A 12,700-nucleotide genomic window follows, 5' to 3' on the forward strand; every position below is an offset into this window, starting at 1 on the left:
ACATTTTGCTGTCAGAAAAATGTGTTGTTGTCTGAGAGGATAAAGAAGAAAAGAGCCCTCACTCTGTCTCTATGTTCAGGAAGAGTAAACGTCAAACCACAGTCACATGACATTGTGTGTTAGCTTGTGTTAGCAAATGTTAGAAGCAGTTCCTTGTTTTACGAGCTCTGTTTAATTAGTCTGCTGTTAAACAAATCAGCCACATGTCTCTCTTACTTATTTTCTTACTGTCTAGCTTGGTGTTTTATATCTTTTGTTTTTGGTATCCAAAATCGCACCAGAGTGAGCGAACTCGCTACTGTAGTTTTTGTAAATACACGATCTTCGAAACCATAATAATTACCGCGCATGCTCACAAAGTAACGATTCTCCGAGCCTCCACGTCTCAGCACGAGCGGAGGGTAACCAATCAGCAGCGGCCACCGTGTGTTTGGAAACACCATTCTTCCCAGTTAAAGTCCCGTATGAACCAGCACAAAGACACTTCTAGATCCAGTCCCACAAGTGTGACTTTAGACGAGACTGTTGGCGTACGAACTGTATCGGGAGGACTCTTCTTATCGTATTTGTAGCGAGTAAACATTGTATCTAAACTGCGAGAGTACAGCGAGAGAAAGAGTAAAGATGGATGTGGGGGTTTCTGAACAAAAGACCATTTCGCTTTTCATAAAAACGCCCAACCAGACCCGCGAGGACCAAACCGTCGAAGGCGTCTGTCTGAACTGGACTGTAAAGGACCTAAAAACGCATTTGTCTACCGTTTACCCAACCAGACCGGTGAGTTATCGGGAGACACAGAAGTTAAGTGAAGTTAGCTGGCTAATGTTAGCGGAGCTAGGTGGCTCGTGTGACAGGCAGCAGCTCGAGGCTGTGTTCTGGAATGTCAGCCTGACACGAGCCAGTTGCCGCCCGTCCACAGCTGTTATTGTGTGTGTGTGTGTGTGTGTGTGTGTGTGTGTGTGTGTGTGTGTGTGTGTGTGTGTGTGTGTGTGTGTGTGTGTGTGTGTGCTCACCCCAACCCTGCACGATTGACAGTATTTATGTTAAGAACTCTTTCTGTGGGACTCATTTAATTATGTCCTTCCTTGAAGACAGAAAGAGTTCCCGTCAGGTATAACTTCAGTCACATCTACAGCAGTTTGTATGTTAGAAAGTATAAAAATACATACCTGTGTGCCCATGGGATTCAAATACAGTTGATTTCACATTATATAATTATAATCTCAAATTTGTTCATCGTGTGTTTGAAATCAGACTCAGAATCGGGTTTAATGTCAAGTAGGTTTTAACATACAAAGAACTTGCCTTGGTAAATTGGTGCATTACAATGAATATAGAGAAATATAAATAAAGATAAAAAGAGAGACAGTATAAGGAGACAATATATACAAATATAAATAGAGATACTAAAGATTGAAAAAACCTTTGGTAAACTTTTGGTAATCCCCGAGGATTGTGAAGCACAAGGGCAATATACAAATCACTGGAGCTGCAGTTTTTTAATAAAGGTAAAATGTAAAATGATCATTCTCACACTAATTATGAATCATATCACAATTACAATATCTGTAAATATAGTTGCAACATTATGTTTTTACCGTACTGTGCAGGCCTAAAGCACAATGACCAAAAAAGTTGAATGGTAGAATGAGGTGCACTCAGTCCTCTCTAATAGGAGAGTCAGCCGGGTACCTTAAATCTTAAGCATATTGGCAGCCAAGTTTCATCCTCTCTGGAGGTCTGCAGCATTGAAGGGCACAGTGTCCATCCAGTGTCCTGCTGCTGAGATGACAGGACAGATGAGCTGAGGAGGATCTGTGCTTCAGTGAGATGGAGGGGATGCTGATTGAAAGAGTGCAGATAAGGCAGATAAGGCCAGGCAGTAGACTGTCAGGTATATTGGTCCATGGCCTTGCTTGTCACAGGAAAATTAATGATTACTGATCAGGTTTATCACTTCCTGGGAAAATTAGCCATGTGCCTCGATAAGGCTGAGTCAACAGAATTCGCACCAGCTCATCTGCTGTGCAGGTAATGTTAGAACAGAATACATGACATCATTGAAATAAAATGTGTTTGTATAGTACTTACTCTATACCAGAGATTACAACATCTTTTAAAAAAAATATTTAAAGTCCTATACACACAGAACATAAGGAAATTCAACCCTTTATATCAGTAGAGACAAACATACGTGTTACACATGTATTACTAACATACTTTAACCAACCTGCATACACATGAGACATAAATACACGTGAATGAAGCTAGCAAAAGCAATGTTTGAGAACAGATATTATCATCTAAAAATGTTACCAGTGTGGCAGATATTGGTTTATCGTAATCTGCAACTTTATATTGTATATCTTAAAATTCTATCCCTTAAGGTTGTTTCCCATCATCATCATTGACTCTTATACCCACCCTGTATATACAGTATGCATTACATTAATGCATATTTACATAGTAGCTTAGCTTAGCATAGTCAATTATATTTGCATAGTGACTGAAGTTGCTTTGCCAACAATTTGAATTAAACTTGTTTGTTTTTCTGTAGGCTGTGAGTGACCAGAGACTGATCTATGCTGGTAAACTGCTGCCCGACCATCTGCACATCAGAGATCTCTTCAGACAGGTACATGTGAGAATATGTTTGTGTGTTTGCACATTGCTGTGCTTACAAACAGCACTTTTCATTCTGTCTTAATCTATTTCCATAGAACTTTGTGTCAGTGAAATTTAACATACTTTATACTTACCACAAAACCTTAAATCAGTAAAGATCACAGATTGATTATATGCTTTTATGCAGGTGTTACACTGGCAACCAACTGGCTAGTTGAATTGAGTCTGCATTTCTGTCACCAACCGTTAATAAAAAGCAGCAAAGGATTTCTATGGCCTGTGAAAGGGTTGTTGTGCTTTATAAAACCAGCACTGTATATTATTCCATGTTTCTGGTTCATTGTTTTTGTGTGTGATTCCCAATAGAGGCGCATATTGCTGAAGATAAAATAGTGTCAGCTGTAAGACAACCCCAGCACTGAAAAACATCCAAAGTCCTCCAAGAGGACACAGCACCTGTTGTGTTTGGTTCCGTCTCGAGGGCTGTGGCACATTGTGTTTATAAATCAACATGATCAGAAAGCTTACTATCTTCTGACTGTAGAGCAGGCAGAGTATCCAGAACCAAACAGTTTGAGTTTATTCTCCACACCGTGCTCTGCTATTTCTGTAAACTGCAAAAGCAGGAGAATCGTCTTGAATGAAGAGCACAAGCTCCCTCTCTTCCTCACTGCCCTCCTCTGTTGTGGGGCTGTGGTCATTCAGGGTATTTTTCCATAACAACTGAAATTTGAAATTAGATGTAATCACACAAATGAGAACAGCAAAGGGCAGCACAAACTGTAGACTGGCCCACGTCAGCACTGTCAGATCTCCAGCTTTGCATTCATGTTTTTGGTATAGATGAAGGATTCTGCCTTTCAGACCTTTCAGATCGTTGTCTATGGAACAGTTCCACAAAGTCTGGGTTCTGCTGTTTTTAGCGCTGGTTTCATGCTCATACTCATAGGTTTAATTCTGTTTGCTGTACTACTTAGGCTTGAATGTATCAGTGTGTTTTACAATGTAGCTCTTCTAATCAGGCATTTATCTCCACTTTCTCAGAATGAAGCCACTCCCACACTGCACCTTGTGTGTGCTTTTAGGAATCAACCCCAAGGACAACTGGGAGCCAGACCTAAGGTGAGAAATAATGACGTTTACTCATAATTAACCTTTCTCAGAACCTGTTTTAACAAACCACTTTTTCAAGAGAGAAATGGTGTTAGGGGCAACCAGGTTGTCATGCCCATGGAGCAGGCAGATATTTACTGTCATGCCCAAGGACACATTTGCAGGAAACAGAAACAGATCACAGCTGATTTAAAGTTGGTAGTGATGTTCAGAGGTTGTGTTCAATGCTGGGTAAATGAAACTGTGTTCAGGTATTGGTTTTATTTTTAGATTGCATGGCTGTGTAAGCAAAACAGCTGGTTTCAGTCAACTGAAATACTAAATTTGCATAGTAGGCTTGTTTCACATATTCACCTTCCTTATTTGCAGTTTACATCTGGGTCCTTCAACAAAGTCTACTTCATCATTTTACTTTAAAACTAATTTAGATATTTTGAATAATTTCATCATGTAAGGATATAATTAGGTTACTTTTCACATCATAGATGAATCCAGATCAAAGTTAGCCGTTGTTTTCTTTTACTGTGTTTTATAAATGTTTCAGTGACGTTTCAGTCTCATAAATTCAACAACGTACTGTACATCAGCTCTGAGAGATTTTAGAGGAGCTTGAGGCTGCTGTTACACATCAAGCTCAAAGGCAGAAAGATTAGTTTGAAGATGACAGGTGCACTTCTTAACTTCCTCCCTCATTACCATCCTACCGTGAAGAGGAACTCCGCTACAGTTTTCAGATCAAAAGTACAGCTAAAGATACCTCGCTTTAGTTTCACAACACATTGTTCCCCACCTTAACACCCTAGACAGTAGAACTCATCTCTACAGATGTATCTTAATACAGTGGGTTTGCTGTAGTGCTGCTGTAGTGCAGGCACCGCTACAATTTTAAACAATTCCAAATTTGCTTTTGCAGACCAAAGAGACCGAACAGCCACATACCTCCAGTCCAAGGCCCATAGCGGCTTCTGCTTCACCCAGTCCCAGCAGCTCCTCTTCCTCAGTCCAGACTCCCAGCACACCAGAGCTGAGGCAGAGGAGGCAGACCTCTCCAGCCTCAGCTGCTGCTCCAGCTCACACACATACCCCAGTGTCTCCATCAGGATCTCCGTCATGGCCTGCTGCTGCAGTGTAAGCCACAATATAAGAAATAATGTATCTGTATTTACGTATAAACTGCATTTGCATAGTTTTATTAGCGTTACCAGGCATCAGGTTTTAGCAGTATGGCTGTTTTCAGGATTTTTTTCCCATAACAACTGAAGGTACACTGTCTCTCTCTGCTGGATAAACATTAGTGTTGAACTGATATTAACAGTCTGTCATCATTCCCTGCAGGCCTGGAGCACCACAGATGACCCAACCAACCTTTCCCACCTACTCCCTGTACAGCCCTCAACAGATACTGTGGCTCCAGCATGTCTACGCTAGACAGTATTACATGCAATAGTGAGTATTCATTGATACACTTTACATTCATACTACTTTCCTGTTGTTGTAATCTCCCCACTCTCTCATTGTGGTCCGACATGGCCATGGATGACTTTGACCAGCTTGTTTCTAATACTCTCGATGTTTGTCTCATTTTCCACCAACAGCCACGCGGCCCTGGCAGCAGCAGGCACCGTCCCCTCTGCACCAGCTACAACCATTGCCCAGTACCCTCCTGTTCCGGCCCACCATGTGCCTGTTCCAGCCCCCTTAGCCAATCAGAACCCCATCGACAACCTGCCAGCGAATCAGAACCCAGTGCAGGACGGTGCTTTCATCAACCCCGCGGAGGCCAACCAGAACATGCGGATGAACGCGCAGGGCGGGCCTGTAATGGAGGACGAGGAGGATGTGGAGCGTGACTGGCTGGACTGGTTGTACACCACCGCAAGATTAGGCGTTCTGCTAATGATCGTGTACTTCAACTCCAACCTGAGTCGCTTTCTGCTGGTGATGAGCACCCTCCTCCTTATGTACCTGTAAGTTCAATCTGTTGCTTTCTACTTTTGACATTTAAGAACCTTTACAATAAGAGCTTCACTGCACTGTTGTGGGTTGAGTGACTTACTTCAAGGCACTCCACTATAGAGCTCTCAACCTTACCCGCCCTTATCAGCAGCTTGTGTTGGCATCCAGAGCTTCTCTTGAAAGCCAGGCGAACTCCCAGTTCACAATATGTATCATTTAAAACTATGCAAGGCCATAATTGGAGTCCAGGTTGTTTGCATTGTCCACTAAAGCCTGTCTATGTGTGATATTAACAGCAGTACACCATATATGTTACTGTTTGTTTGGAAATTAGGAAATAGGAGCATAGTAGAATGCCTGTTACATAATAATATCTGATGTGTCACTAAATAAACAAAGTAGCTGATGACTGTGTATACTTAGAGCCCAGGCTTCAGGATATAAACCAGTTATACCAAAGCTTCATATCAGAATGAACAACTGAAAGCAGCTGAGTTCAAAGGAAAAAGCTAACAGCCCACTGGTAAAAGTTTTTTTATTTTTATGTATTTATAGTCTACAGTGCTTGTTTTGTCAAATACAGTTGAGAACAGAGTCAACTTTCAGAAAATTACCTGTAAACAACAGTATTGGTCAGTTAATCGATTAGTCAGTTGACTAATAATATTCAGGAACAGTTTTCATAGTTGTTGAAATCAGACATCAAGCAACAATGTCAGTCATAAATCAGATATATTGGGGTTTTGGACTGTTGCATTGTTCCAACAAAACAAGAAATTGGAAGATGTCACCATGGGCTCTGGAAAACTGTGACAGGCATTTTTCACTCGCATTTTTGTGGCATTTTATAGACTAAACAATCTGTTGATTCATCAAAAGAAATTCAAAACATATCAATATATAATAGTAATTCTAATAATAATAATAATTGGCTGCATCGGTTGCACTCATTAGCAGTTTGTTTTGGTATATGAAATAAGAGTTGATGCAATTTGCTGATAAAGGCATACTGTAAGTAAAAAGGAGGTTGTGAAACTATGACATTGATCAAAAGATTTTTTGAGGAAGTTTGACTGGTCTCTTCTGTGAAGAGGAAGAATAATGAATGCAGTGAGTCTCTACTTGTTTCTAAAGGTCTGGAATTGGAATAAAGTGTTTCCACTAAACCTATTTAAAGCAGTTAAATGAACATTGTTTAAATAGTAACTGTGTTTAGCTCAGTTTCAGCTGGGTTTATGTTCATGGGTTAGCAGTTGGCAGCAGTGCTCAGGGAAAGCATGTTCCTCATCAACACTGTTGTTATCATCAGTTCAGGCCATTTTGTTCCTTTACTCAACATGTTCCAGTCTCACACTCTGTTTGCTGTTACGCAACCATTCACTGAGACACACACTAATATACACTACCACTCAAAAGTTTGGGGTCACTTCTTATATGGGTGTTTTTCTTCTTTCCTTCAGTAATAGCAATATAGCCAGTATAATTCAGACACCAAATGTATTATTTATATTTGAAATCGTTTTATAGGAGGTAAAGGAGAATACTGTTTTTCCCCCCTAAATATCCTTTCATTTTGAATCTTTTTTTCTAGTCCAGAAAAGCTTCAGTGACCCCAGATCATTACTGAACCACAACAGTGCTTACAACTTCAATCTACGCAGTGGTTGCACTAAATAGGTTTAAACTGTCAGTCCATAGTATGTTCAGCTGATATTCTGTGGTCCAATTCCAATAGTACTAACTTTAAACTAACCTTCTGTTTCTGTTTTTAAAGAATAGCTTTGCTAAAGCAACACGCCTGGTGATTGCAGCCTGTTATAGGCATTATTGTGTACTTGACATTGAAACAGGAACCTGTTCCTGTTTACAGGAACTGTGCACAGATTTTGATGCTAAGCTTCCAGTTTCTTTAAACCAATGACTGCTGATTTTTTATATTCTTATTTAACTGTTGCTCAGAGGGATCTCTCTTTCTTCCCCGTCAGTTGTTAGTTTGGTTGAACCAGCACAGCGTTTTGTTCTCCATGAACAAATTATTATTCTTTTGCAAATTCATACAAAATAATTGATTTGTAAAGTGGACCTTTTACAACTTAAATGTGTGAAAGACCATTAAAAAATGCAGTGTAGTCCTCTCAGCCATCTGAGTGTACCAAATCAAGCTTTTCTGGCAGTTTGACCCCAAACTACTGAGCAATAGTGTAGATACACATAACATTAGTCTGACAAAGTGTTTGTCAAGGAAAATTAAATTGATGAAAGTGAGGGAAACGCTTACATTTCTCTGAGGGAAAATACATTTCTCAAACACATTAACTTAAGTCAAAATGTAGCAACACTTGGAAGGTTAATGTTTAAAAATAAAAAAATTATAAAGTATTTCTGATTTAGAGACAGCCGACATCTCTTTCTATCCTCCACCCTCAATTCAACACACAGCGCCTGTTAGCCGCAAAAAGGTATTAAGGTGTTAAGAAGTACTGTGGATATGTATGAGGAATGTTCCCAACAAGATAAATGACCAGAAGGAAAACAAACAAATCTAATGCAAACTAGAGTATTTATTCAAGATGAGGATAAGATCCATTTTTCTTCACCCAGAAAAAAAAGAGATGTGAAAACGAGTGTAAGATAGAAATGGCAAAATATGAGTAACATAAAATTAAACATTATTATAAATCCCAATAATGGTTCTTTAAATGCATATGTTTATATATGTTTATGTTCCTATTATTTATATTCATATAAGTAATATGTTATATTCATGTGAGAGGATTCGCTCATAGTGATAAACCCACAGAGAGTTTCCCCCAGCTCTAAGGAGCATTTTAGCACACAGACACAGTTGGAGACTAGCTGGTGAACATAGTGGAGCATTTAGCAACTAAACAGACTGGCGTTTCCCTCAGGAGCTGGTAGAGACACCAACTTTAAATAAATGATAATGTTGTTCCTTGTCTGCTGGATGTGTAAATAGGCTTGTTGTGAATGAATGAATGCAGCTTTAACTAGACGTAGTATTCAGTGGAGTGCAGTAGTTGCAGAAAGCCATACTCTTTAACATTCTTATCAGGGCTCAGCAGTGAGGATTTCCTGTTTGCCCAGTGCTAGTAAAATGCCACGTCAGGCAAGTAAATCTAGCAACTCACTTAAATGGTAAAAACGAAAGAAACAGAGCTGATGATGGAAGTAGCGAAGGAGTGAGCCACGATGCTTTTTTTTTCATCTCTGTTGAGAGCACATGCACCGTGCCGATCATGCACTCGAGAAAAGTCTGTTTTCTGACATGACACCAATAAACAGCAGACTTTGCAAATGTACACAACTTCCTGTTAGGGTGTAGTTGAGTGGAGGAAATGAGGCTTTGCCTCAGTTTTGATATTTCAAGTTTATCTTTTCCTGAAGGCGCCTCAAAGGCAGTTTTATTTGTCATTTATATCAATGTATTTTCTCTCCTGTTATTCTCCTCCAGACACACTGCTGGTTGGTTTCCCTTCAGAAGGCGAGTACAGGTCCAAGGACCCAACCCTCTGCAGCCCCCTGTGGCCCAGCACAACCAGCAGAACGAGAACGGGAACCCAAACCCAAATCCAGTAAGAAAACATCCCAGATGTTTCCCTCTGATTCACCTTCATTTAATTAAAGTCTTATAAACTGTGTCGGGCATCCTCATGCCTCAGTGGTTCAAGGCCTGTGCTCTGTTGACATGACGTTCCCTTTAAATGTAGCAGAATTCCACTGGGGAGTCTAATCTAATCATAGTGGGCCCAATAAACTACTATAGGATGATCTGTAGATTGAAATAGTATACTTAAGCTAGAAGACACTTTGAAACCCCCTGCCATAAATCATCTTTTTTTTAATGAGTGTGTTAAACTGTGTATTCAGGCTGACGAGCTTGCTGACCGGGAGGAACCTGCTGCTGCAGCGGACGGATCAGACGGACCAATGACGGCAGTTTTAGTGCCTCCTCACAGGGTGTCGGCCATGTGGACGGCCTGGGTTTTCTTCAAAACTTTCTTCTCCTCCCTCATACCTGAGGTTCCTCAGGGTGTGGCCAACTGACCACCTGGGACAGACAGAGACACCAGACAGTTTTTCATATTTTTCCATGGGGAACAATAATCTCTGGTGGAAGGAAAAGGAAGATATCCATGTGTTTTAACAATGACTGGAACCTCCCTATTGAAATGCCAGCAAAACAAAGCAGTGCCAGGCCCTTGAATTTCCAAACTGTTGACTGGAAACAAAGGACACAAAGGGCTAGAAAGACCAGACAACATTCCTAATACTAAATAGTTCAGTGGGATCCCAGTTCTCCATGTGCTCTCTCAGCTGAGGGTAAACGGTGAACGGCTGACACTGTTGGACTGTTGTGGCTAAATTATTCTTCTGTGAGGACGTGTATGTATGCAGGCTTTCTGATCCTCTAGGATTCCAAATCAGCTTGTCTGAGTTTTCATGATGAAGAATATAATCAAGATCAATACATGTTCAGTTGAAGTGAAAATCCACGCACAGACAGAACTCCGTACTGTATGTAAAGTCTATCTGAATCTAAATTCCAAGGACACATTCATTTTGTTCTCCATGTATGGAGCCTGGGTTGAATTCAGCTGTAAAAGTAGGACAGATGTTGTTTTCACTTGTTTGAGCAACTTGTTTTAACTTTAATAAGATATGATTTTAGGTGTTTTAAAATCCTACTATTGAAATTCACACGAGCCAATATTCAAACTATATACTCAATATGTTATATATATTGTTATACAATATGCTCGTGAGAGGAACTTCAGTTCACAACCAGTACTTGACAAGGAGAGTAAAATCCAAATCATGAATAAAAATGATCAACTCTGATTCACAAAATTGAAAATAACATTGCACCTCTGATATGACTTAAGTTTTCCAGTTCTGTTTTGGGTGGATTTTCCTATTATTGAGTGACAGGTGAAGGTGATTGTGACCAAATACATATAAATGTAAAATAGAGATGTTGCCATAGTAAACAAAAAAAGAAATCACATTTTGTAAATGTACTATATGTACACAAAGCACTTTACAACATGTATTTTATGCAAGCGTCCTTACATATAGAGGGGTAATGATTTATTATTCTTCACGGGAAGATTGTAAATCTAAATATAATGCGTAGAGGGCTCAGAGTTGTGGGTGGGTTATGTGTTGTTTTTCAGAGAAGGGACTAAGTATACATTTCATTTAATATAAAATCCCATCAAAACAAAACAGGTAAAAGGTTCGATCAGTGCTGTTTAAATTAAAGCAAAAACTAAGTTAGAATTATTTATAATGTCAGAAACCATCTTCACAATATCTATGGAATTGAGGCAAGTTTGCTTCTCAGCTACTTGGCCCTCTGTATACGGAGGTTTAACAGCACCTTTTATTATTTTGTCACAGGTCTTAACTTCATTCAGTTAACATTCCAAATTATATAGTAAATATGGTATCAAGAAGCTACCCCACATCATTCCTAATGTACCTTTCATTTTTAAGCAGTTTTATATCGTACTGATAGAGAAACCCTCACTGTCACAGATCAGATGACTGAAAAAAAACTGTTCTGAAATGCAGTTTCTGGTGACTTCACTCAAGTCCTCATAATAATGAAGTTAGGGGACTTGAGTCCAGATCTGTTGTTTTGCATTAACTGGCTGTAATCAGAGCATGTTTTATTCAACCGTAACAAGGAACAAGTGGGTTATACTATCTTCTCTTAACAATGTCACTGTAAAAGAGGGTGTATTACATCTTTAAGGAAAGGTGTGAAAAGTAATTTCCATCTTCTTGTAATCCAATCCATTTTCTGCTCTGCATTAACCCCTGCTGTACAGTAAGCACTCAGATTCCCTCTGGGGAGCAATCGTAGCTCGTGACATTGGTCACCATGTAGAATTTAACTTTTAATGTTAAGATTATAAAGTTTTCTTTTTTTTGTTTCCTTCGTATTTTGTTTGCTTATTGATGGACGTTGTAGAGTCAAGTGTGTTTTGGGAGATATTGCAATAATAGATGCAATAAATATTCTTAACTTTAACGGTGCCCTGTTGTGTTGATTTGTTGCAGATATGGTTGGTGAGGACAGTGTTTACATACAGGAACTTGCTGAAGGTCATGTTACTATAGGGCACACATTTACTGTAACCTGATACAATATATTGACCTTGAGTACACTCAAGTTGTACCAGCTCCACTACACATACAAGCAGAGTTTGCTGCAGACATGTGCTTATGTTTGTGTGTGACCCAACCTCCAGGACTCCCCTACATACCTTCATAGTTTTTTTTTCATTTGCAAGAAATATTACAAAAAGAGACAATCATAGGAGAATTGGTACAGTTTCACATTATATTACAAGGGGACAGGACGGTTGGATGGCGTTTAAACGTACAGATGCTAGGATGATAAGGGGGTTGGCATGGTGTGTAATAACAGGTCAGGTATGTGTGTGTAATGAGAATGCAGAAACCTGCATGTTTTTCCGAGATGAGACAGGTTTGATTTGCCTGAGACACGACTAAAACTCTAGGCATACAGGCTGCTTTGTGCGGCTGTATATAGTAGGGTTGAGCGATTACTCGGCTGAAACAACAATCTTTTGAAAAAAAAATGTATTTCAAAAACTTGTTCTGTGAACAGTTCTCTTACTCTTGTGATCAGATACGTTGCTCTGAACCTCTGAACTTCTGTACATCGTTTTTTTAATAAATATAGCAACTGATCAACCCATATCAATTTCAGACTTAAATTGACAACTTCAGGTTTAAGCCCCGCCCACTATGAGTACAGGTAATTCAGTTGGTTGAACAGATACAGATAATGGTTTACTCACTCATCACTAGCACATAGGCACAGCAGTGCTTTGAGCTCTGTGCTAATGTGCATGCCAACATGTTGATGCCATTGACAGCAGATATAATGCTTACCATTGTCACCATGTACACACACCACTCAGCACAAAGTTTTGGTATTAAACCAAATTAA

The 12,700-nt window shown here is 39.6% G+C and overlaps 1 protein-coding gene across 1 annotated transcript; it reads left to right on the forward strand.

The window, feature by feature from the left end:
- The first annotated feature begins 389 nt into the window (after nucleotides 1-389).
- Nucleotides 390-11,752, forward strand: herpud1 (homocysteine-inducible, endoplasmic reticulum stress-inducible, ubiquitin-like domain member 1). Its single transcript, XM_051382707.1, has 8 exons — nucleotides 390-777; nucleotides 2,558-2,635; nucleotides 3,670-3,747; nucleotides 4,652-4,866; nucleotides 5,074-5,184; nucleotides 5,334-5,705; nucleotides 9,167-9,287; nucleotides 9,583-11,752. The coding sequence occupies exons 1-8, from the start codon at nucleotides 625-627 to the stop codon at nucleotides 9,757-9,759; spliced, it is 1,305 nt and encodes a 434-aa protein (XP_051238667.1). The 5' UTR covers nucleotides 390-624; the 3' UTR covers nucleotides 9,760-11,752.
- Nucleotides 11,753-12,700: the final 948 nt, after the last annotated feature.

Source organism: Dicentrarchus labrax, unplaced genomic scaffold, assembly GCF_905237075.1.
Source record: "Dicentrarchus labrax unplaced genomic scaffold, dlabrax2021, whole genome shotgun sequence".
NCBI classification, from domain to species: Eukaryota; Metazoa; Chordata; class Actinopteri; family Moronidae; genus Dicentrarchus; species Dicentrarchus labrax.

Excerpts from the sequence above, each read along its gene's own strand:
- herpud1 (XM_051382707.1), top strand. The coding sequence starts at position 625 with ATGGATGTGGGGGTTTCTGAACAAAAGACCATTTCGCTTTTCATAAAA. Across the intron at positions 778-2,557 it reads CCGTTTACCCAACCAGACCG|GCTGTGAGTGACCAGAGACT; the intron begins GTGAGTTATCGG and ends GTTTTTCTGTAG. Across the intron at positions 5,185-5,333 it reads AGACAGTATTACATGCAATA|CCACGCGGCCCTGGCAGCAG; the intron begins GTGAGTATTCAT and ends TTCCACCAACAG.